Source organism: Ranitomeya variabilis, chromosome 1 (genome assembly GCF_051348905.1).
Source record: "Ranitomeya variabilis isolate aRanVar5 chromosome 1, aRanVar5.hap1, whole genome shotgun sequence".
Taxonomy (NCBI): Eukaryota; Metazoa; Chordata; class Amphibia; order Anura; family Dendrobatidae; genus Ranitomeya; species Ranitomeya variabilis.
The window spans coordinates 22,451,286-22,478,034 of NC_135232.1; the positions used below are offsets into that span (position 1 = coordinate 22,451,286).

Consider the following 26,749-nt stretch of genomic DNA (forward strand, 5'->3'; position numbering starts at 1 on the left):
TAGAAACTCTCCATAAACTCACAAGTTCAATGGATGCAAGAATTGTGAAGGTGATATCAAAGAAGGGTTCCAATGTTAACATGTAACTTGGCCTGTTAGGATGTTTTGGCGTTAAATAGCTTTTTTGTTCAGTGAATGTGACCTCCTAAGGCTGCCGTCACACTAGCAGTATTTGGTCAGTATTTTACATCAGTATGTGTAAGCCAAAACCAGGAGTGGAACAATCAGAGGAAAAGTATAATAGAAACATATGCACCACTTTTGCATTTATCACCCACTCCTGGTTTTGGCTTACAAATACTGATGTAAAATACTGACCAAATACTGCTAGTGTGACGGCAGCCTAATGCTGCAAATTCCACAAATGAGCATTTTCAGTTCTTTAAAACATCAAATGTTTAGAAATTCTACTGTGCCTAATAATTTGGAACAGTGCATTTTGAGTTTTGAGGGTATGTGCACACGTCAGGATTTCTTGCAGAAATTTCCTGACAAAAACTGGACATTTCTGCCAGAAATCCGAAAGCGTTTTTTGTGCTTTTTTTTCCCAGTGCATAGAATGGCGGGAAAAATGCAAAAAATCCGCAAAATTAATGAACATGTTCATTTTTTTACCGCAATGCGTTTTTTTCACGGAAAAAAGGCATCATGTGCACAAAAATTGCATTCTAAATGATAGGATGCATATGTATGCATTTTATGCGTTTTTATCGCGAAAAAACGCCACAAAAAAAAGCGAAAATTCCTGAACGTGTGCACATACCCTTATTCATTTTTGGAGATTATACTGTTATCATTGGGAGGTTTCTTCAATAAAATTCGATGTATAATCTAACGGGTGATGACTTTTATTAGACTGACTGTCATTTGCATCGACCATTTAGGAAAATCCGAGAAAAATGTCATTTGATTAATAATTTGGAACATGGTATATATCACAGAAAGTCTGGTAAAGGTTCATATAAGACCTTCCTCATCTTCCATTGCAGCGAGTTTTTTTTTTTAAGAAAAAAAGTACACCATTGCCTAGATTTCCACAAACCTAATAAGATCACGGATCCGTATCCTCTCACTCCCATTCCGGACCTCTTTAACCAGAATCTCATCCGAATGAATGAGGAGGATGAGTGGAAGACAGCCTTTAATACATCTGAGGAACACAATGAAAACCTTGTGATGCCATTTGGGTTGACTAATGCTCGCAACTTCTTTCATCACTTTGTGAATTACAGTTTTTGTCATCCGGTAGGTAGATTTGTGGTAGTCTATCTTGATGATAAATTGATTTATTCACCTGACCTTGAGTAACATCAAGTACATGTCAGGCAGGTCTTACAGATACTCAGAGACAATAAACCAGAAGGTTCTATATTCTTGGTTCAAGAGATCCCTTTCCTGGGTTATTACTTATCGTCCTCCGGTTTTCGCATGGATCCAGCGACAGTCCACATGGTACTGGATTGGAATCGTCCTGAGGACTTAAAGGCTTTACAAAGGTTTTTAGGCTTCGCCAGTTACTACCATAAATTCATCATGAACTTTTCAGCAGTAGCCAAACCACTGATGGATATGACCAGAAAAGGGAAGGACTTTTCCAAATGGTCCAGTCCAGCCAGTGAGGCATTTGATTCTTTATAGAAATGTTTTGCTTCTGTGCCGATTCTTATAGAGCCTGACATCACTCAGTCATTCATTTTAGAGGTTGACACATCTGATGGAGCTGTATTGTCGTAGGGTGAATCTCTAAGTAAATGACATCCATGTGCATACTTTTCAAAAAAAACTGTCGTCAGCTCAAAAAATTATGACATTGGTAATAGGGAACTCTTGGCAATACAGTAGACTGTTCCTGTGAATCTCTTGTCTTAAAATTGTAAGTGTTCATCATGTTTTGGTTTTGGCTGGACATCTTGGTAGTAAAGCCACCACATATCTTATTTGTTGTTTTTGCTGGTCTGGGGTGCACCAGTATGTTCAGGAGTATGTAGCTGCCTGCAGTATTTATGCGCGTTCTAAGACCCCTCATACTTGTCCGTCTGGGGCTCTTCAACATTTGGCGATTCCCTGCAGTCTGTGGACACATTTGTCAGTAGATTTCATCACTGACCTACCATTGTTGGCAGGTAATGCTATTATATTGATTGTTGAGGACAGATTGAGCAATATGTATGATTCCATTGCGCTACTCGCTTAATTTAATGCCAAGACCTTGTCACTAATTTTTATCAAAGAAATCGTAACGTTACATGGGATTCATTCTAATATTGTTTCCGACCAAGGGGTGCAATTTATTTCTTAATTTTGGGTTCATCTTTCATTTTCTTCCGCAGTCTAATGGGCAAACTGAACGTGTGAACCAGAATCCTGAGACATATCTTAGGTATTTTGTGTCTAAGAATAAGGAGGATTGGGTTTCTTATTTACCACTAGCTGAATTTGCTGTGAATAACCATTGTCATGAGTCTACTGGCAAGTCCCGCTCTTTGGGGCATACAGATTTTATCCTCAATTATGCTTCCTCAATAGGAATCATTCTTCAAGAGGAATGGTTTTCTTCATCTAATATATCAGTGTGGTAAGGTGTTCTTGATCATTTGAAGAAGATGGAGTCCAAATGTAGGAGTGTAGCTGATTGGAGATAGTCTCAGACCTCAACATTTTTTACTCTTTGTTTCATTGCAGCCATTTGGTAAATTCAAAAAAGTTAATTTTTTTTTCACATTAATGTACACTCTGCACCCCATCTTGACTGAAATAAAACAGAAATGTAGTAATTTTTGCAAATGTATTAAAAAAGAAAAACTGAAATTTCACATGGTCATAAGTATTCAGAACCTTTGCTCAGACACTCATATTTAAGTCACATTCTGTCCATGTCCTTGTGATCCTCCTTGAGATGGTTCTACTCCTTCATTGGAGTCCAGCTGTGTGTAATTAAACTGATAAGACTTGATTTGGAAAGGCGCACACCTGTCTATATAAGACCTCACAGCTCACAGTGCATGTCAGACCAAATGGGAATCATGAGGTCAAAGGAACTGGGCAAGGAGCTCAGAGACAGTACTGTGGCAAGGCACAGATCTCGCCAAGGTTCCAAAAGGATTTCTGCAGTACTCAAGGTTCCTAAGAGCACAGTGGCCTCTAAAATCCTTAAAATAAGAAGTTTGAGACCACCAGAAGTCTTCCTAGACCTGGCCGTCCAGCCAAACTGAGCAATTGTGGGAGAAGAGCCTTGGTGAATGAGGTAAAGAAGAACCCCAAGATCACTGTGGCTGAGCTCCAGAGATGCAGTAGGGGCCTTTATGGCAGAGTGGCCCGACGGAAGCCTCTCCTCAGTGCAAGACATATGAAAGCCCGCATAGAGTTTGCTAAAAAAAACACGAAGGACTCCCAGACTATGAGAAATAAGATTCTCTGGTCTGATGAGATGAAGATAGACCTTTCTGGTGATAATTCTAAGCGGTATGTGTGGAGAAAACCATGCACTGCTCATCACCGGCCCAATACAATCCCAACAGCGAAACATGGTGGTGGCAGCATCATACTATGGGGGTGTTTTTCAGCTGCAGGGACAGGGCGACTGGTTGTCATTGAAGGAAACATGAATGCGGCAGAAAGGTGAGTATATGTTGGTATTTTTTTTTATTGTTTGCAGGAGATGCGGGCGTCAGGGATTAGGTGTTCGGTATGTATTGTATATGTGATTATGTCAAGGTTTTTTTTTTTTTTTTTTTTAACAATTCAGCTCAAGTGCCGGATGATGAGACTATTCTCCCACCATGGGCTCATACTGTCTCTGTTATATGTGACAGGAGACATAGCCGGATGGGAGTAGTAATCCCATCAAACGACGCCTAAGTACAATCACTATGGGTTGTTCATCGCATGGGTACACCCACCCACAGACAACTGCAGAAACCCGCACGCACAGAGCTGCAGACACTCGCACACAGCTGCAGACACGCACATATTCTCCGCTCACATATTCTCTGCCCACACACTCTTCCTCCTTCTGACATCACTTCCCTTTGACAATTCTGAAGCGTTTTTGGCCGCAAATCTGCAGCAAATCCGCAAATCTTTTTACACCTGCAGTTTTGCAGCGGATTTGACTGACTCAATGGAAGTCAATGGGTGCACAAACGCTGCAGATCCACAAAAAGAATTAACATGCTGCGGAAAATAAAGGATGGAAATTTCTGGATCATGTACACAACACTTCAGGAATGTCATTGATTAACATTGCTTCAGTAATCACTTGCATTTTTGAAGCATTTCCGAGTGGAAAAACCGCTGCTGAAACGCAACAAATCCGCATCGTGTGCACATAGCCTAATGGTATTAAATGAGAGCACATTGTCTGTAATGGCAGTGACCATTTATACCATTAACAGTCGGAAGACAACTCAAAAACCACCCTTGTTTAGGAGTGCTAATTTGGGGCAGGTCAGATACTACTATGGTGCTTGGTTTAAAGTCTAATTGTACCAAGGTGAACCACTTAATCTAAATCACATAGTGAGTTTTTATATGTACATCAAGCTGCGATTCCCAAGTAAAACATTTTCCACATTCTATACATAAGTATGGTTTTTCTTTGTGAATTATCTCATGTGAAATAAGAGCCGACTTTTGGGTAAAACACTTCTCACATACAGTACATGAATATGGCTTCTCCCTTGTGTGAATTCTTTGATGCCTAACAAGAACTGATTTATGGGTAAAACATTTCTCACACTCTGAACATGAAAATGGCTTCTCCTTTGTGTGAGTTCTTTGATGTACAATTACAGCTGACTTTTGTCTAAAACACTTTCCACATAGTGAACAAGAAAATGGCTTCTCCCCTGTGTGAATTATTTGATGTCTAACAAGATCTGATTTATAGGTAAAACATTTCTCACATTCTGGGCATGAATATGGCTTCACCCCTGTGTGAGTTCTTAGATGCTCAGCAAGACTTGATTTTCTTCTGTAACATTTCCCACATTCTAAGCATAAATTAGGCTTCACCTCTGTGTGAGTTTTCTGATGGTCAACCATAGATGAATTATCAGTAAAACAGTTCCCATATTCTGAGCATGAATATGGCTTCTCCCCTGTGGGAGTTCTTGTGTGTTGAACATCCCTTTTGTGACTTTCATTTTGCTCAACATTCTGCAGTGAATCGGGAGATTGGATAGAAGCATCAGTTGACAGATCTTGGATTTGAAGGGCTGAGGCTATACCTGGGATTACGGCATGCTCTTCATATGTACAATGTATGCCACAACTACCTGTAAAAAAAATAAAACAAAAAATGTAAAATCTGTAAATGTAAAATTCACTGGTAAACTCAGGCCCCCGACTGCAGTATCATTGCACTGGCCACATAATAATGGTCTTATTACAAAAATGACTCTTCTACAATTCCAAAGTGAGATCACATAGAAAAGTAGCTGATAATATGGATTAGTATCTCTATATATAAGAATGGAGGAGTCAGCAACAGAAATGTACAACCAAGCACATATTTCCCACATTCGAGCCCTTTAGAATAAAAATAAATCCCCAAATCTGTACATTTCCTGTACAAAACGGCAGAATGCTGAAAAACTTTCCCCATTGTGAAGCTCTTTACCTCTTAACCCTTGTCAAAATGACTTTAGCAGAATAATCTTCGAGAAACCCCCTCACCCCCAATATCATTAATTTATGACATTTTTGGGACCAAACATACTGATAATAGGAAACTAAGCCTCCCTCACATATGCAGAAATAATGTGCATCTGTAACATAAAGGCGCCAACTGTGTTATCACCTGTAACTGTATTACATTTTTAATTAGTATTTTAGATGAAGGTGTTAAAGGGGTTGTCCGGGCTTTCTGTACAATTTGTGTATGTACCTAGGATGCAGAATGCTGACAGTTTGTAATATAGCCCCTGCCAGCATTCTGCATGGTGTCCTAGTTATCACACTTAGTCTGGTGAGCAGATGTCTCCTGACTCTAGAGGAGCTGCTCACTCCCTGGCTAAAGGTTTCCTGTCTGTCTGGTGGTAACTGTCCCCAGTCTCTGCCAGACGTTTCCCCGACCACTCCAGCCTCCTCCTGCTGCAGACAGTGCCAGGCATCAGGGGAATAACTCAGCTGATTGGACAAACCAAGAAGGAAAAGCTTTCCACACAGGTGAGTATAATGTATAATGTGTGAATCCATCACTCCCTCATACATCCACACACATCCATCCATCTCCATCCACACGCACACACACATCCATACACATCCATCTCCATCCATACACACACATCCATCCATCTTCATCCACACGCACACACACACATCCATACACATATATCCATCTCCAAACACGCACACATCATCCATACACACATACACCACACACATCCATCTCCATCCATACACACACATCCATCCATCTTCATCCACACGCACACATCCATCCATACACATCCATTCATCTCCAAACACGCACACATCATCCATACACACACATCCATCCATCCACACACACATCCATCTCCAAACACACGCACACATTATCCATACACACACCACACACATCCATTCATCTCCGAACACGCACACATCCATCCATCTTCATCCACACGCACACATCCATCACACACATGCATCTCCATCCATACACACACATCCATCCATCCACACACATACATCCATCTCCAAACACACATACACCACACACATCCATCCATCTCCATCCACACGCACGCACGCACCCATCCACACGCACACATCCATCCATCTGCACACATCCATCCATCCACACGCACACATCCATCCATCCACACGCATCCAGCCACACACATCCAGCCAGCCACACATCCATCCATCCATACACACACATCCAGCCACACACACATCCATCCATCCACACGCACACACACACCCATCCATCCATCCACACGCACACATCCATCCATCCACACGCACACATCCATCCATCCACACGCACACACACACCCATCCATCCATCCACACACACACATCCATCCATCCACACGCACACATCCATCCATCCACACGCACACATTCATCCATCCACACACGCACACATCACTACAGACTCTTCGCCGCACAGTAATAACGCACAGGTAGCGGTCAAGTTTGGAAGAGCCATAGGTAAACAAAACTGTGAGCCAGGAACGAAATGAAATTCAGGAGGAAAGGCAGAAAGAACAACAATGTATAGGGGTGTTGTATATCACAACACAGCACAGAATAACTTAGCCCCTTAGTGACTGAGCCAATTTTTAACCTTAATGACCGGGCCAAATTTTCCAATTCTGACCACTGTCACTTTATGATGTCATAACTCTGAAACGCTTCAACAGATTCCACTGATTTTTTTTCGAGACATATTGTACTTCATGTAAGTCGTAAAATATCTTCGATATAACTTGTATTTATTTATGGGAAAAAAGGGAAATTTGACAAAAATGTTGAAAATTGTGCAATTTTCAAACTTTTAATTTTTGCGCTCTTAAATCAGATGGTCATATCACACAAAACAAGCTAATAAATAATATTTCCCACATGTCTACTTTACATCAGCATAATTTTGGAAACATATATAGATTTTTTGTTAGGAAGTTATAAGGGTTAAAAGTTGACCAATGATTTCTAATTTTTCCAACAAAATTTACAAAACCATTATTTATTTAGAGACCACCTCACATGTGAAGTGAGGTTGAAGGGGTCAATATGACAGAAAATACCCAAAAGTGACACCATTCTAAAAACTGCACCCTTCACGGTGCTCAAACCCGCATTCAAGAAGTTTATTAACCCATCAGGGGCTTCACGAAAACTAAAGCAACATGGAAGGAAAAAAATGAACATGTTACTTTTTTCACAAAAAATTTACTTTAGACCCAAACTTTTTTATTTTCAAAAGGGCATCAGGAGAAAATAGACCCCAAAATGTGTTGTGCTATTTCTTCTGAGTATGCAGATATATCATGTGTGGGGAAAAGCCGCTGTTTGGGCGCATGACAGGGCTTAGAAGGGAAGGAACACCGTTTGACTTTTTGAACACAAAATTGGCTGGAATCAATGTCGGGCACCATGTCACATTTAGAGACCCCATGATGTACCTAAACAATGGAAGCCCCCCAATTCTAACTCCAACCCTAACACAGCCCTAACCCCATCCGTATCCCCAACACACTCCTAACCCTAAACGCAACCCTAACCACAACCCTAAACCTCAACACACCTCTAACCCTAATCCCAACACTACAACCCTAACCGCAAAGAATGGAAAAAAATATTTTTTTTTATTTTATTATTTTTACATAAAGGGGTGATAAAGAGGTGATAGCCTAGACCCTGGAGATTTTCCGATGCTGGGAGGCACTATACCCTTATTTATCAGTGTGTTAAAAAGAGGCGCTGAGGAATAAGCCACCGTTAAAAGGCATATTGGCGGTCAAGAAGGGGTTAAAAAAAATTGGATTTTGGGGTCGAACAACCTGTTTAATATACAGCTACAAAACTAAGAGCAAAGAGCATAAAAATTTGTTTCATTCAGAGAATAAGAAAAATCGGCAACTTTTCTGTTTTATTTCGTGGTCTCCACTCACCTGGGCGGTCATCTGTAAGGGTCTCTTCTTTACACCGCTGATCGCCCCTCACATTAGGGGTCTCTTCTTTACACTGCTGATCGCCCCTCACATTAGGGGTCTCCTCTTTACACTGCTGATCGCCCCTCACATTAGGGGTCTCCTCTTTACACTGCTGATCGCCCCTCACATTAGGGGTCTCCTCTTTACACCGCTGATCGCGCCTCACATTAGGGGTCTCCTCTATACACCGCTGATCGCTCCTCACAATAGGGGTCTCCTCTTTACACCGCTGATCGCTCCTCACAATAGGGGTCTCCTCTTTACACCGCTGATCGCCCCTCACATTAGGGGTCTTCTCTTTACACCGCTGATCGCCCCTCACATTAGGGGTCTCCTCTTTACACCGCTGATCGCCCCTCACATTTCTTTCTGGAACATTAATATTGTTCAGATCTTTATCCGGATCCAAAACCTGCAAAACAAATATTGTAAAAGTCCCCAATAATCGGAGAAGTCCCCGGGAATAATGGTGAGAAGATCCGGACATGTGATGTCTGTGGTCAGCTGTGACCCTGCCGTCTCCACCGCTCTCATTACACAAGTATAAACCATATAATACTGGCAGAAAACAAGACTGAACACAAGGACGTCACAGCTGTCTACACATCATAGGGATATCTCCACCTACCTGATGGTCCTGTGGAGGAGGAGCGGGACATCTCTCTGGGGTTGTCCTCTTACTGGAGAGAACTGAGGAGACACAGACAGGACTGACATCATTATTACATACAGAGAATTATAGGCCGTGTGTATTTAGTCCTGTCTATTACCTGGTGATGTGCGGGGCCGGTGCTCCTCCATCATCACCTCCTGGTACCGATCCTTGTGTCCTTCTAGATACTCCCACTCCTCCATGGAGAAATAGATGGTGACATCCTGACACCTTATAGGAACCTGACACACACAATGATACTGTCATCACCCAGAATCCTCCAGTGCTGTCCTGTATAATGTCCCAGCATTCCCAGCAGTCACCTCTCCAGTCAGCAGCTCAATCATCTTGTTGGCGAGTTCTAGGATCTTCTGGTCATTGATGTCCTCATGTATCCGGGGGTGAGGTGGAGGCCCCGGGATTGGGCTCAGGGTTCCTCCCCGTCCTTCAGACACAGGGGCCTGACAGCGATCACTAGAGGTCTTCACTACTGTGTAATCCTGAGTGTGGAGACATTAATAATATCACTACAGACATCTCCAGAGTCCATCACCTCTCCGGTCATATCCCGTTATTCCCATAGATAATGAGTCATGTGATGACATCAGAGCCTCTCACCTCTCCGGTAACATGGAAGATTATCTCAAGGGTGAGGTTTAGTATCTTCTCCGCCATTTTGTCTCTGTCCTTAGTCATCTTTGATGGATCAGACAGGGAAAAACTTCTATTTAGAAAAATTCAACAGAAGATCTTAAATATAAACAAGTGAAAAACACAAAAATTAACTGGAGATAATTAGTAGAAACATTTGAGGTATAAAGCGGTGTGTGAAAGGTTGTGAACAGTTTAGAATTTTCATTATTTCTGCATAAATTTGCCCTAAATTTACATCAGATTATTTAGTCCTAAAAGCAGATAAAGAATCAAAATACTGTAAACAAATGATTCAAAAATATGAAACTTTGAAAATAATCCAATATCACATATCTGTTAATCAGTAAGGTATGTGAACATTTAGGACAACTAATTTGAAGTTGAAACTAAAGTCTGATGTTTTCAATCAATAGGATGAAAATCAGGTGTGAGGGGGCGACATGTTTAATTTTAAGAACAGGGATCTATAAAAGTCTGATTGTCACAACATCTTTGTGGAAGTGAATCATGGGAAAAACAAAGGAAAATTCTAAAGACTTACCGTATATACCCGAGTATAAGCCGACCCCCCTAATTTTGCCACAAAAAACTGGGAAAACTTAATGACTCGAGTATAAGCCTAGGGTGGAAAATGCAGCAGCTACCAGTAAATTTAAAAAATAAAAATAGATACCAATAAAAGTAAAATTAATTGAGACATCGGTAGGTTAAGTGTTTTTGAATATCCATATTATTATTTATTTCTATAGCACCATTTATTCCATGGTGCTGTACATGAGAAGGGGTTACATACAAGTTACAGATATCACTTACAGTAGACAAACTTACAATGACAGACTGATACAGAGGGGAGAGGACCCTGCCCTGATGGTGGGGAAGGAGACAATAGGTTGAGGGTTGCAGGAGCTCCGGTGTTGGTGAGGCGGTAGCTTCGGTAGTGATGAGGAGGCAGCGGGGTCAGTGCAGGCTGTAGGCTTTCCTGAAGAGATGGGTTTTCAGGTTCCGTCTGAAGGAACCGAATGTGGTTGATAGTCGGATGTGTTGGGGCAAAGAATTCCAGAGGATGGGGGATATTCGGGAGAAGTCTTGGAGGTGGTTGGGTGAGGATCAAATAAGTGTGGAGGAGAGAAGGAGGTCTTGGGAGGACCGGAGATTACATGAGGGATGATATCGGGAGATTAGTTCAGAGATATATGGAGGAGACAGGTTATGATGGCTTTGTAGGTCAGTGTTAATAATTTGAACTGGATAATCTGAGGGAATGGGAGCCAGTGAAGAGATTTGCAGAGGGGGGAAGCGGAGTAGTGAGGGGAGAGATGAGTTAAGGTACCTTCACACTAAACGATATCGCTAGCGATCCGTGACGTTGCAGCGTCCTGGCTAGCGATATCGTTGAGTGTGACACGCAGCAGCGATCAGGATCCTGCTGTGATATCGCTGGTCGTTGCTGAAAGTTCAGAACTTTATTTGGTCGTCAGACCGGCGTGTATCGCCGTGTTTGACACCAAAAGCAACGATACCAGCGATGTTTTACAGTGGTAACCAGGGTAAACATCGGGTTACTAAGCGCAGGGCCGCGCTTAGTAACCCGATGTTTACCCTGGTTACCAGTGTAAAATTAAAAAAAAAACAAACAGTATATACTCACCTTCGCGTCCCCCGGCGTCCGCTTCCCTGCACTGACTGAGCGCCGCAAGGTGAAAGTGAAAGCACAGCACAGCGGTGACGTCACCGCTCTGCTGTTAGGGCCGGCACTCAGTCACAGTGCAGGAAGCGGACGCCGGGGGACGCGAATGTAAGTATGTACTGTTTGTTTTTTTTACATTTTACGCTGGTAACCAGGGTAAACATCGGGTTACTAAGCGCGGCCCTGCGCTTAGCAACCCGATGTTTACCCTGGTTATCCGGGGACCTCAGCATCGTTGGTCGCTGGAGAGCGGTCTGTGTGACAGCTCTCCAGCGATCAAACAGCGACGCTGCAGCGATCGGCATCGTTGTCGCTATCACTGCAGCGTCGCTTAATGTGAAGGTACCTTTAGTCGGGCAGCAGAGTTAAGGATGGACTGGAAAAGTAAAAGGGCGTTAGCAGGGAGGCCACAGAAAAGGATGTTGCAGTAGTCATGGTGGGAGATGATGAGGGCATGCACAAGCATTTTAGTAGATTGACGGTTGAGGAAAGGACGGATTCTGGAGATATTTTTGAGCTGGAGGCGACAGGAGGTGGAAAGAGCTTGGATGTGCGGTTTGAAGGACAGGGCAGAGTCGAAGGTTACTCTGAGGCAGCGGACTTCCGGTACGGGGGAAAGCATGATGTCATCGATTGCGATAGATAGGTCAGGTAAGGAAGATCTGTGAGATGGAGGAAAGATGATGAGTTCAGATTTGTCCACATTGAGTTTGAGGAAGCGAGAGGAGAAGAAGGAGGATATGGCTGATAGACACTCTGGGATTCTGAACAGCAGAGCGGTGACGTCTGAATATTGAATCAGGAGCACCATATAATGCTCCATACAGTTTATGATGAGCCCCATAAGATGCTCCATAATAAAATATGCCCCATGTAATGCTGCACAAATGTTGATTATGGCCCCATAAGATGTTCCATACAGATATTTGCCCCATATAATACTGCACATGGCCCCATACAGATATTTGTCCCACATAATGCTGCACATGGCCTGATAAGATGGTCCTGTCAGGACTCTGAACATTTTTTACCTTTTGTGCATTACTGCCCCTTTTCCAAGATGGCGTCTTTGGTCTCATGTGCATTGTGTCTTCCTGCTATAAAACTCCACCCCAGCCTTCAGTCTGTGCTAGAGTATTCTGCCTTGCATCCAGCTCCTGACCTCTGATTACTCCCTGGCTATACACCTGCTCCTGTGAACCTGTGTGGTGATCCTGCTACTCTGCTCTGAGTTCCTGCTGCATACACCAGTTCCAGTAATCCTCCTTCATCTGCTGCTCGTATTTACTTCCATCTGCATTTGCTGGACATAATTATTAAACACAGTATACCCAGAATGATCCACACAATTATATTATTAACCTAGAGAGTATCTTTAATAGGTCAGAATACACCCGTGGTTAGGTTATGCTGTGAGATATCACTAGTGGAAACCACTGTAATAAAGAGACAAGTACCAAACCACCGTGGATAGGAGATCACCAGAAAATCAATGAACTCGGGAATAATTTAAAAACAGGCCTTTATTTTTAAGGTTGGCAACAATTGCATACAGCAATAAAAATATTAATTTAAAATAAGAACAATAAAAAGTATATATAACTTACGAGGTCAGGAAATGGAAATGCTCAATAGAGTAGCCCCCAGTGCAGTATCTGCTATCTAACTGTGCATATCATAAGATGCAGCGGTTACAATAAGAAGTGTTAAAATATCAAGAAGAACCGTGATTATAAAAATATATTATAAATTATGTGCAAAATACAAATTAATTTTATAGCGCTGTGCAAATAGTGCAAAAAATAGTGCAAAATAATGCAAAATAACACGGGATTACCGTATATAACCCGATCATATAAAGTGCCCACGTGTGCAGGCCTGTACTCAGGCCAAACAATAGTTAACCATTTGCTTGTATAAGATAGCACAGCAATATATATGAAAAAAATATTTTTTTATATGTACCTGGGGGGTAATCGAGACCTGAACCTGCGTGCGCCCGACGCGCGTTTCGGATGTGTCTCCTTCGTCAGTGGGTCCCCCTGACGAAGGAGACACATCCGAAACGCGCGTCGGGCGCACGCAGGTTCAGGTCTCGATTACCCCCCAGGTACATATAAAAAAAATTTTTTTCATACAGTGGGGCAAAAAAGTATTTAGTCAGTCAGCCATAGTGCAAGTTCCACCACTTAAAAAGATGAGAGGCGTCTGTAATTTACATCATAGGTAGACCTCAACTATGGGAGACAAAGTGAGAAAAAAAAATCCAGAAAATCACATTGTCTGTTTTTTGATCATTTTATTTGCATTTTATGGTGGAAAATAAGTATTTGGTCAGAAACAAAATTTCATCTCAATACTTTGTAATCTATCCTTTGTTGGCAATGACAGAGGTCAAACGTTTTCTGTAAGTCTTCACAAGGTTGCCACACACTGTTGTTGGTATGTTGGCCCATTCCTCCATGCAGATCTCCTCTAGAGCAGTGATGTTTTTGGCTTTTCGCTTGGCAACACGGACTTTCAACTCCCTCCAAAGGTTTTCTATAGGGTTGAGATCTGGAGACTGACTAGACCACTCCAGGACCTTGAAATGCTTCTTACGAAGCCACTCCTTCGTTGCCCTGGCGGTGTGCTTTGGATCATTGTCATGTTGAAAGACCCAGCCACGTTTCATCTTCAATGCCCTTGCTGATGGAAGGAGATTTGCACTCAATCTCACGAAACATGGCCCCATTCATTCTTTCATGTACCCGGATCAGTCGTCCTGGCCCCTTTGCAGAGAAACAGCCCCAAAGCATGATGTTTCCACCACCATGCTTTACAGTAGGTATGGTGTTTGATGGATGCAACTCAGTATTCTTTTTCCTTCAAACACGACAAGTTGTGTTTCTACCAAACAGTTCCAGTTTGGTTTCATCAGACCATAGGACATTCTCCCAAAACTCCTCTGGATCATCCAAATGCTCTCTAGCAAACTTCAGACGGGCCCGGACATGTACTGGCTTAAGCAGTGGGACACGTCTGGCACTGCAGGATCTGAGTCCATGGTGGCGTAGTGTGTTACTTATGGTAGGCCTTGTTACATTGGTCCCAGCTCTCTGCAGTTCATTCACTAGGTCCCCCCGCGTGGTTCTGGGATTTTTGCTCACCGTTCTTGTGATCATTCTGACCCCACGGGGTGGGATTTTGCGTGGAGCCCCAGATCGAGGGAGATTATCAGTGGTCTTGAATGTCTTCCATTTTCTAATTATTGCTCCCACTGTTGATTTCTTCACTCCAAGCTGGTTGGCTATTGCAGATTCAGTCTTCCCAGCCTGGTGCAGGGCTACAATTTTGTTTCTGGTGTCCTTTGACAGCTCTTTGGTCTTCACCATAGTGGAGTTTGGAATCAGACTGTTTGAGGGTGTGCACAGGTGTCTTTTTATACTGATAACAAGTTTAAACAGGTGCCATTACTACAGGTAATGAGTGGAGGAAAGAGGAGACTCTTAAAGAAGAAGTTACAGGTCTGTGAGAGCCAGAAATCTTGATTGTTTGTTTCTGACCAAATACTTATTTTCCACCATAAAATGCAGATAAAATGATCAAAAAACAGACAATGTGATTTTCTGGATTTTTTGTTCTCAGTTTGTCTCCCATAGTTGAGGTCTACCTATGATGTAAATTACAGACGCCTCTCATCTTTTTAAGTGGTGGAACTTGCACTATTGCTGACTGACTAAATACTTTTTTGCCCCACTGTATATATTGCTGTGCTATCTTATACAAGCAAATGGTTAACTATTGTTTGGCCTGAGTACAGGCCTGCACACGTGGGCACTTTATATGATCGGGTTATATACGGTAATCCCGTTTTATTTTGCATTATTTTGCACTATTTTTTGCACTATTTGCACAGCGCTATAAAATTAATTTGTATTTTGCACATAATTTATAATATATTTTTATAATCACGGTTCTTCTTGATATTTTAACACTTCTTATTGTAACCGCTGCATCTTATGATATGCACAGTTAGATAGCAGATACTGCACTGGGGGCTACTCTATTGAGCATTTCCATTTCCTGACCTCGTAAGTTATATATACTTTTTATTGTTCTTATTTTAAATATTTTTATTGCTGTATGCAATTGTTGCCAACCTTATAAATAAAGGTCTATTTTTAAATTATTCCCGAGTTCATTGATTTTCTGGTGATCTCCTATCCACGGTGGTTTGGTACTTGCCTCTTTATTTGCTGGACATGTAAGCTGTTTCTGCTCTGCAAGAACCTGAGACTATTAACCCCTTAATCCCATATAACGTACTATCCCGTCAAGGTGACCTGGGACTTAATTCCCAGTGACGATAGTACGTCATAGCCGATCGGCCGCGCTCACGGGGGGAGCGCGGCCGATCGCGGCCGGGTGTCAGCTGCCTATCGCAGCTGACATCCGGCACTATGTGCCAGGAGCGGTCATGGACCGCCCCCGGCACATTAACCCCCGGCACACCGCGATCAAACATGATCACGGTGTACCGGCGGTACAGGGAAGCATCGCGCAGGGAGGGGGCTCCCTGCGTGCTTCCCTGAGACGATCGGTACAAGGGAATGTACTCACCTTGTACCAAGCGTCTCCTCCCTGCAAGCCCCGGATCCAAAATGGCCACGGGGCTGCATCCGGGTCCTGCAGGAAGTACTTCCGGGTCCGGAGCAGGCTGCAGATGAAAGCTGCAGCCTGCAGCGATGTCAGTGAGAGCGCCGATCTGATAGAGTGCTGTGCAAACTATCAGATCGGAGATCTGTGATGTCCCCCCCTGGGACAAAGTAAAAAAGTTTAAAAAAAAATTTCCACATGTGCAAAAAAAAAAAAAAAAAAATCCTAAATAAACAAGAAAAAAAAAATATTATTCCCATAAATACATTTCTTTATCTAAAAAAAAACAAAAAAAAACAATAAAAGTACACATATTTAGTATCGCCGCGTCCGTAACGACCCAACCTATAAAACTGTCCCACTAGTTAACCCCTTCAGTGAACACCGTAAGAAAAAAAAAAAAAAACGAGCCAAAAAACAACGCTTTATTATCACACCGCCGAACAAAAAGTGAAATAACACGCGATCAAAAAGACAGATATAAATAACCATGGTACCACTGAAAACGTCATCTTGTCCCGCAAAAAAATGAGCCGCCATATAGCATCATAACCAAAAAAATAAAAAAGTTATAGTCCTCAGAATAAAGCGATGCAAAAATAATTATTTTTTCTATAAAATAGCTTTTATCGTATAAAAGCGCCAAAACATAAAAAATGATATAAATGAGATATCGCTGTAATCGTACTGACCCGACGAATAAAACTGCTTTATCAATTTTACCAAACGTGGAACGGTATAAACGCCTCCCCCAAAAGAAATTCATGAATAGCTGGTTTTTGGTCATTCTGCCTCACAAAAATCGGAATAAAAAGTGATCAAAAACTGTCACATGTCCGAAAATGTTACCAATAAAAACGTCAACTCGTCCCACAAAAAACAAGACCTCACATGACTCTGTGGACCAAAATACGGAAAAATTATAGGTCTCAAAATGTGGAGACGCAAAAACTTTTTTACTATAAAAAGCGTCTGTTAGTTTGTGACAGCTGCCAATCATAAAAATCCGATATAAAAAACGCTATAAAAGTAAATCAAACCCCCCTTCATCACCCCCTTAGTTAGGGAAAAATAATAAAATTTTAAAAATGTATTTATTTCCATTTTCCCATTAGGGCTAGGGTTAGGGTTAGGGTTAGGGCTAGGGTTAGGGCTAGGGTTGGGTTGGAGCTAAAGTTAGGGTGGGGCTAAAGTTAGGGATAGGGTTGGGGCTAAAGTTAGGGTTGGGGATAAAGTTAGGGTTGGGGATAAAGTTAGGGTTTGCATTACATTTACGATTGGGATTAGGGTTGGGATTAGAATTAGGGGTGTGTCAGGGTTAGGGGTGTGGTTAGGGTTACAGTTGGGATTAGGGTTAGGGGTGTGTTTGGATTAGTTTCAGGTAGAATTGGGGAGTTTCCACTATTCAGGCACATCAGGGGCTCTCCAAACGCGATATGGCGTCCGATCTCAATTCCAGACAATTCTGCGTTGAAAAAGTAAAACAGTGCTCCTTCCCTTCCGAGCTCTCCCGTGCGCCCAAACAGGGGTTTACCCCAACATATGGGGCATCAGCGTACTCGGGACAAATTGGACAACAACTTTTGGGGTCCAAGTTCTCTTGTTATCTCTGGGAAAATAAAAATTTGGGGGGCTAAAAATCATTTTTGTGGGAAAAAAAGGATTTTTTATTTTCACGGCACTGCGTTGTAAACTGTAGTGAAACACTTGGGGGTTCAAAGTTCTCACAACACATCTAGATAAGTTCATTGGGAGGTCTAGTTTCCAATATGGGGTCACTTATGGGGGGGTTTATACTGTTTGGGTACATCAGGGGCTCTGCAAATGCAACGTGACGCCTGCAGACCCATCCATCTAAGTCTGCATTCCAAATGGCGCTCCTTCCCTTCCGAGCTCTGCCATGCGCCCAAACAGTGGTTCCCTCCCACATATGGGGTATCAGCATACTCAGGGCAAATTGGAGAACAACTTTTGGAGTCCAATTTATCCTGTTACCCTTGTGAAAATACAAAACTGGGGGCTAAAAAATCATTTTTCTGGAAAAAAAAAATTTTTTATTTTCACGGCTCTGCGTTATAAACTGTAGTGAAACACTTGGGGGTTCAAAGCTCTCAAAACACATCAAGATAAGTTCCTTAGGGGGTCTACTTTCCAAAATGGTGTCACTTGTGGGGGGTTTTAATGTTTAGGCACATCAGTGGCTCTCCAAACGCGACATGGTGTCCCATCTCAATTCCAGTCAATTTTGCATTGAAAAGTCAAATGGCGCTCCTTCCGTTCCGAGCTCTGCTATGCGCCCAAACAGTGGTTTACCCCCACATATGGGGTATCGTTGTACTCAGGACAAATTGAACAACAACTTTTGTGGTCTAATTTCTTCTCTTACCCTTGGGAAAATAAAAAATTGGGGGTGAAAAGATCATTTTTGTGAAAAAATATGATTTTTAATTTTTACGGCTCTGCATTATAAACTTCTGTGAAGCACTTGTTGGGTCAAAGTGCTCACCACACATCTGGATAAGTTCCTTAGGGGGTCTAATTTCCAAAATGGTGTCACTTGTGGGGGGTTTCAATGTTTAGGCACATCAGGGGCTCTCCAAACGCAACATGGCGTCCCATCTCAATTCCAGTCAATTTTGCATTGAAAAGTCAAATGGCGCTCCTTCGCTTCCGAGCTCTGTCATGTGCCCAAAAAGTGGTTTACCCCCACATATGGGGTATCGGCGTACTCAGGACAAATTGTTCAACATCTTTTGGGGTCCATTTTCCTCTGTTACCCTTGGTAAAATAAAACAAATTGGAGCTGAAGTAAATTTTGTGTGAAAAAAAGTTAAATGTTCATTTTTATTTAAACATTCCAAAAATTCCTGTGAAACACCTGAAGGGTTAATAAACTTCTTGAATGTGGTTTTGAGCACCTTGAGGGGTGCAGTTTTTAGAATGGTGTCACACTTGGTTATTTTCTATCATATAGACCCCTCAAAATTACTTCAAATGAGATGTGGTCCCTAAAAAAAATGGTGTTGTAAAAATGAGAAATTGCTGGTCAACTTTTAACCCTTATAACTACCGAACAAAAAAAAATTTTGGTTCCAAAATTGTGCTGATGTAAAGTAGACATGTGGGAAATGTTACTAATTAAGTATTTTGCGTGACGTATCTCTGTGATTTAAGGGCATAAAAATTCAAAGTTGGAAAATTGTGAAATTATCTAAATTTTTGTCAAATTTCCATTTTTTTCACAAATAAACACAAGTTATATCGAATAAATTTTACCACTAACATGAAGTACAATATCTCACGAGAAAACAATGTCAGAATCGCCAAGATCCGTTGAAGCGTTCCAGAGTTATAACCTCATAAAGGGACAGTGGTCAGAATTGTAAAAATTGGCCCGGTCATTAACGTGCAAACCACCCTCGGGGCTTAAGGGGTTAACCAGGCCTCCCTGGTTGAGCTAAGATACGATTTGAACTGCCTTATAGCATATCTATCTGTGTTTGGACTAAGACAAGTATTTATTCGTGTCAAGTATCCTCAAGAATAATTGTGCTTCATAGACTTTCTGCTTGATTGCATTTTCCTCTGAAGTTTCCTAAAGACTGCTAAGTTGCATTTAATATTTACTCCAAGTGTTGTGGACTTGAGTTTCTCTCTGCACCTGTTTGAATCACCGTGTGATAATATAGACTTTACCACTTATAAAACTGTGTCCTGCAGTTGTCTTGTTCCACGCAAAGAGTCTCCTGAGTTATCCCCTATAATTATTACAGGATACTCTAGCCATAAAAAAAAGGAGACTGCTGGAACAATGACTGCAGAAAGCAGATTAGAGCAGGTGTTTTCCATAATTAGATCACTGCAGAAAGATGTGGAAGGTCTGCAAAAGAAGTTTGGAAGCTTTGAACACAATCAACAAGTGTTTGGACAGACTTTGCAGGACTTAAGCACCCGCATGGCAGCCCAGGAAAACAAACTTGCTGGCATAGAGTCCCAGTATGGACGGGCTTTTCAGGACATAAGCATGCAAATAGCTGCACAAGTGACTTTACCCTCTGGGCAACCGCCACCAACTAGCCCACCTAAGTTGCCCCATTCAGATTTAATGGTGATCGCGACAAATTTCGTGGCTTTGTGAATCAATGTATGCTATATTTTGATGTGCATGCTGACCGTTTTCCTACTGATAGATCCAAAGTATTGTGTGTAATAATGCTATTGACCTCACGAGCGCTCGCCTGGGCGAATCCGATGATCGAGTCTCGTGACCCACGGTTAAATAACTTGGATGATTTCTTGGCCGCTATGGCATTAATGTTTGATGACCCTAATCGCCGTGCAACCGCTGAATCTGCTTTATTGTCTTTACGCCAGGCTAAACGTTCTGTTTTTGAGGATGCCACTGAATTGAGGAGATTAGCGGTAGATACCAATTGGGACAGTTATGCACAATTGCCTATTTTTAAAAGGGGTTTGTCTAGTATTATAAAAGATGAACTAGCCCGCTCTGAGTCACCACAAGAGCTAGAGACATTTATACAGCATTGTGTACGCATTGACATTCACCTTACTGAGCGTAGGCAGGAGAAATTTGCTGCATATAACCGTATTTCTTTTCCCTTCCTTCCAAAGAGCCTGCAGGTAAAACCTCTCGGGAGGTGTTGGAGGTGCCCATGCAAATTGATTCCGTTCAGAGGCGCGAGATCAATGAGCGCCGGGAGCATCGCCTTTGTGAAAGTCTATGTTTCTACTGCGGCCAGTCTGATTACTTCTTGATCAATTGTCCTAAGTGTCCTAGACGGCCTAACAAGGTGCTAGCAGCAGTAGGGGAGTATGACAACTGTGATGATGAATCTGACATCTCTGAATGTAGCCTGCCTTTAAACGCTGTATTCCATTCACTTTCTATGACTTCACCCCCCAAGGAGCTGAAGGAGATGAACTCTCACTGTTCTCTCCCTATTAAGATCCTGTGTTCAGGACAGTGGATTTCCAGTACAGCTATGATTGACTCTGGTGCAGGTGGCAATTTCATGGATATCGCATTTGCCAAGGAACATGGTATTGAAATTCAGCAAAGAGCATCTCCAATTACCATGGAAAGAGTGGATGGGTCACCTTTAATCTCTGGGCCTGTGGATCAGGAGACCGTACCCCTTGAAATTTTGTTGGAGCCTAATCATCAGGAGCAACTTTCTTTCTTGCTAATTTCTTCTCCTCATTTTCCTGTGATTTTAGGCATTCCTTGGTTGCATTCTCAGAACCCAATTATCAACTGGGAGACCAAGGAGATTATCATTCCAACAAGGAGCAACTCAGCGTTAACAGTAGCTGTCCCTGAGTCCACGGCTACACATGTCCACATGTACAGGTATTTTCTTTACCTCCAGCATATAAAGAGTTCTCTGACATCTGTGACAAGAAGAATGCAGATCAGCTTCCTCCACACAGGCATTATGACTGTCCCATTGAGCTGCTTCCTGGGGCAGCTATTCCTTTTGGTAACGTATACCCTTTGGCAGCACCTGAGCTTCAAGCCTTAAAGGAATATATTGATGAAAATCTGGCCAAAGGCTTCATACGTCCTTCTTCCTCACCAGCAGGGGCACCTATCTTTTTTGTAAAAAAAGAAGGATGGGACCCTGAGACCCTGTGTTGACTATCGGGAACTCAATAAGGTAACCGTACGAAACCGTTACCCTTTGCCTCGGATTCCCGAATTACTGGAAAGAGTCCGCCATGCTAAGGTGTTCTCTAAACTGGATCTTCGTGAGGCTTATAATTTGGTGCGTATTCGTCCAGGGGATGAGTGGAAGACAGCATTCAGATGCCGGTATGGACACTTTGAATCTCTTGTGATGCCCTTCGGGCTTTGTAACGCCCCTGCAACGTTTCAACACCTTGCTAATGACATTTTCAGAGATTTGCTGGACCAGTTTGTGGTGATCTATTTGGACGATATACTAATCTTTTCTGACTCTTTACAGGAACATGAAGAACATGTCAAAACTGTTTTAAGACGTCGGAAAGAGAACCATCTGTATATTAAGCCGGAGAAATGCGAGTTCCATCGTTCTGAGATACAGTTCTTAGGTTATATCATCTCTCTCCAGGGGCTGAACATGGAATCTGGTAAGATTCAGGCTATCCTTGACTGGCCTGTACCCAAGAACGTTAAGGAGGTTCAACGTTTTATTGGTTTTGCAAATTTCTACAGACGCTTCATTCGAAATGTTTCTGATATTGTCCGTCCTATTACTTCCTTGACAAAGAAGGAAATGCCCTTTAAGTGGTCATCACAGGCTCAAGAAGCTTTTGATCGGCTTAAGATCTGTTTCACATCAGCACCGCTGTTGATACACCCAGATCCAACACTTTCATTCATTGTGGAGGTGGACGCTTCTGATAATGCTTTGGGGGCTTGTTATGGTTCTCAATGGCAAGAGAACATAGCCCAGCAAACATAAGTACTAGCTCTTGGAAGGATGGAAACTAAACTGACCATGAACTAAACCTGCCGCACAACTAACAGTAGCCGGGTAGCGTTGCCTACGTTTTTTATCCCTAGACGCCCAGCGCCGGCCGGAGGACTAACTAATCCTGGCAGAGGAAAATATAGTCCTGGCTCACCTCTAGAGAAATTTCCCCGATAGGCAGACAGAGGCCCCCACATATATTGGCGGTGATTTTAGATGAAATGACAAACGTAGTATGAAAATAGGTTTAGCAAAATTGAGGTCCGCTTACTAGATAGCAGGAAGACAGAAAGGGCACTTTCATGGTCAGCTGAAAACCCTATCAAAACACCATCCTGAAATTACTTTAAGACTCTAGTATTAACTCATAACATCAGAGTGGCAATTTCAGATCACAAGAGCTTTCCAGACACAGAAACGAAACTACAGCTGTGAACTGGAACAAAATGCAAAAACAAACGAGGACTAAAGTCCAACTTAGCTGGGAGTTGTCTAGCAGCAGGAACATGCACAGAAAGGCTTCTGATTACAATGTTGACCGGCATGGAAGTGACAGAGGAGCAAGGTTAAATAGCGACTCCCACATCCTGATGGAAACAGGTGAACAGAGGGGATGATGCACACCAGTTCAATTCCACCAGTGGCCACCGGGGGAGCCCAAAATCCAATTTCACAACAGGGGCTATTCTCTCCCAAAGAACTGGAGAGAAGGGTCTGCTACATCCTTGTGCTTTCTTCTTCCCGTAGACTAACCTCAGCAGAGAAGAATTATGACGTGGGAGACAAGGAATTGCTGGCTATTATTGCGGCTTTCAAAGAATGGAGGCATCATCTGCAAGGAGCTGCACAACAGATCATAGTGCTATCTGACCATCGCAATCTAGAGTTCCTTAGATCCGCTAGATGTCTTTCTCCTCGTTAGAACTTATTTTTAAATCAATTTAACTTTGTTATCTCGTACCGTCCAGGTTCTCGTAATGGGAAGGCTGATGCCTTATCCCAAATCCATGCTGCGGATTCCGTACCTGGAGCCCCGTCCAAGACCATTCTATCTGATGCCAATTTCATCGGAGTTATCCACGATCAGGACTTGTGGAAGGAGTGCAGGGAGGCCTATGACGGTGATGTATTTCTGGCGAACCCACCTGTGGATATTAATCTTGTCTTTAAGGGTGGCATGTGGTTCAGAGATCGACGTATCTACGTCCCTGAGGTCGTCCGTCTGCAGATCCTCAAGTTGTTGCATGACTCCAAGTTGGCTGGTCACAGGGGGGTACAGAAGACACAAGAGTTCCTGAGCCGATTCTTCTGGTGGCCAACTTGCCTGAAGGATACCAAGGACTATGTTCTCTCTTGCGAGGTATGTGCCCATTACAAGACTCCTCATGTGGCACCTACGGGTCTTCTACAACCATTACCTGTTCCGTCCCGCCCTTCGGGGTCTATATCAATGGACTGTATTGAGGAGCTGCCTACATCGTGGGGCCTGAATTCAATCATGGTGGTGGTTGATCGCCTGACTAAAGCTGCTCATTTCGTTCTGTGCACTGGCCTCTCCTCAGCTAAAGATACAGTGAACTTGGTTATACAGAATGTCTTTCGGTTGCATGGGGATCTGGATGAGATGATCTCTGACCGTGGAGTGCAGTTCACTTCAAGATTCTGGAAGGGGTTTTGCTCTGCACTCAATATTAATGTGTCTCTCTTCCGCTTACCATCCCCAGACAAATGGTCAGACTGAGCGTACCAACCAGACGCTGGAACAATATCGAAGATGCTATGTCAGCCATCTCCAGGATGATTGGTTGGAATTGCTGCCGTTAGACGAGTTTTCATATAATAATTCTCAGAGCGCCTCCACTAAATTTACACCTTTCTTTGCCAATCTGGGTTATCATCCATGTATTTTACCTAGGTCTCCAATTAATTCTCCGGTTCCGGCAGTGGAGGAAAGGCTGACTGCGATGAGACAAAATCTGGAGGTTCTGAAGGAATCCCTGACCACAGCTCAAGAACGTTATAAGAGATCGGCTGATAGATTCCGTAAACCTGCACCCATGTTCAAGGTAGGAGATTCCGTGTGGTTAGCAACTAAGAATCTGAAGTTAAACATTCCTTCACAAAAACTTGGACAGAAATTCATTGGTCCTTTCAAGATCAACGGTATTGTGAGCTCTGTAACCTGCCGGCTGAAGCTGCCTAGGACAATGAAGGTACACCCAGTTTTTCATGTATCTTTACTAAAGCCTGTATCTCCTAATACCTTCCAGGGACGTGTTGTGCCACCTCCGCAGCCTGTGGTGATTGATGGGCAAGAACAATTTGTGGTGGAGGAAATTATTGATTCCAGGATTCGCAGGAATCGGCTCCAATATCTGATAAGATTGCAGGGATATCCCCCTTAGGAAGACTCTTGGGAACCTGTGGAAAACATCAATGCCCAACAGAAGATTTCTCTTTTTCATCAGAGATTCCCTGAGAAACCAGGTCCAGGATCATCCTGAGGCCGCTTCTAAGGAGGGAGTAATGTCAGGACTCTGAACATTTTTTACCTTTTGTGCATTACTGCCCTTTTCCAAGATGGCGTCTTTGGTCTCATGTGCATTGTGTCTTCCTGCTATAAAACTCCACCCCAGCCTTCAGTCTGTGCTACAGCATTCTGCCTTGCATCCAGCTCCTGACCTCTGGTTACTCCCTGGCTATATACCTACTCCTGTGAACCTGTGTGGTTATCCTGCTACTCTGCTCTGAGCTCCTGCTGCATACACCAGTTCCAGTAATCCTCCTTCATCTGCTGCACGTATTTACTTCCATCTGCATTTGCTGGACATGTAAGCTGTTTCTGCTCTGCAAGAACCTGAGACTATTAACCAGGCCTCCCTGGTTGAGCTAAGATATGATTTGAACTGCCTTATAGCATATCTATCTGTGTTTGGACTAAGACAAGTATTTATTCGTGTCAAGTATCCTCAAGAATAATTGTGCTTCATAGACTTTCTGCTTGATTGCATTTCCCTCTGAAGTTTCCTAAAGACTGCTAAGCTGCATTTAATATTTACTCCAAGTATTGTGGACTTGAGTTTCTCTCTGCACCTGTTTGAATCACCGTGTGATAATATAAACTTTACCACTTATAAAACTGTGTCCTGTAGTTGTCTTGTTCCACGCAAAGAGTCTCCTGAGTTAACCCCTATAATTATTACAGTTCCATACAGATAATTGCCCCATATAATGCTGCACATGGCGCCATAAGATGCTCCATACAGATATTTGCCTCATGTAATGCTGCACATGGCCCCATACAGATATTTGCCCCATATAACGCTACACATGGCCCCATAAGATGCTCCATACAGACATTTGCCCCATATGCTGTTGCTGCGATTAAAAAAATAAAAAAATCACATACTCACCTCTCAGGCCCCCGGCACTTGCTATATTCACCTGCTCCCCGTTTCACCGCCGGCCGCCGCTGTGTCTTCCCGTCCTCTGCACTGACGTTCAGGCAGAGGGTGGCGCGCACTAATCGCGTCACCACACCCTCTGACCTGAGCGTCACTGCAGAGGACGCGGAAGACACAGCGGCGCCGACGGTGGAACGGGGAGCTGGTGAATATAGCGCACTGAATTATACTCGCCTGCTCCTGGCGCGGTCCCTGCACATCTGTTCGCCGATGCCGGCAGCTTTTTCCTGTAGTGAGCTGTCGCATGGTACCGCTCATTACAGTAATAAATATGCGGCTGCACCCCTATGGGAGTGGAGTCGGGTCCATGTTCATTACTGTAATGAGCGGTACCATGTGACCGCTCAATACAGGAAGAAGCTGCCGGCGCTGGGAAAAAGACGTGCAGGGACCGCACCAGGAGCAGGTGAGTATTATTAGACAGCTGCCGCTCCCCCTCCCCTGCCGACCCCTGGGTATGACTCTAGTATAAGCCGAGAGGGTTACTTTCAGCCCAAAAAAGTGGGCTGAAAATCTTGGCTTATACTCGA

At 43.0% G+C, this 26,749-nt stretch overlaps 1 protein-coding gene across 1 annotated transcript in view; it reads right to left on the reverse strand.

Moving 5' to 3' along the window:
* Window positions 1–619: 619 nt before the first annotated feature.
* LOC143803016 (uncharacterized) overlaps window positions 620–26,749 on the reverse strand; it is a 53,560-nt gene continuing 27,430 nt past the window's right edge. The window contains exons 2-7 of the mRNA XM_077281375.1: window positions 9,919–10,024; window positions 9,624–9,800; window positions 9,419–9,542; window positions 9,277–9,338; window positions 8,607–9,060; window positions 620–5,276 (exon numbers count right to left, since the gene is read on the reverse strand). Of these exons, the coding sequence (XP_077137490.1) occupies window positions 4,507–5,276; window positions 8,607–9,060; window positions 9,277–9,338; window positions 9,419–9,542; window positions 9,624–9,800; window positions 9,919–9,996 (1,665 nt within the window). The 5' untranslated portion in view covers window positions 9,997–10,024 and the 3' untranslated portion in view covers window positions 620–4,506. The remainder of the gene's footprint in view (window positions 5,277–8,606; window positions 9,061–9,276; window positions 9,339–9,418; window positions 9,543–9,623; window positions 9,801–9,918; window positions 10,025–26,749) is intronic.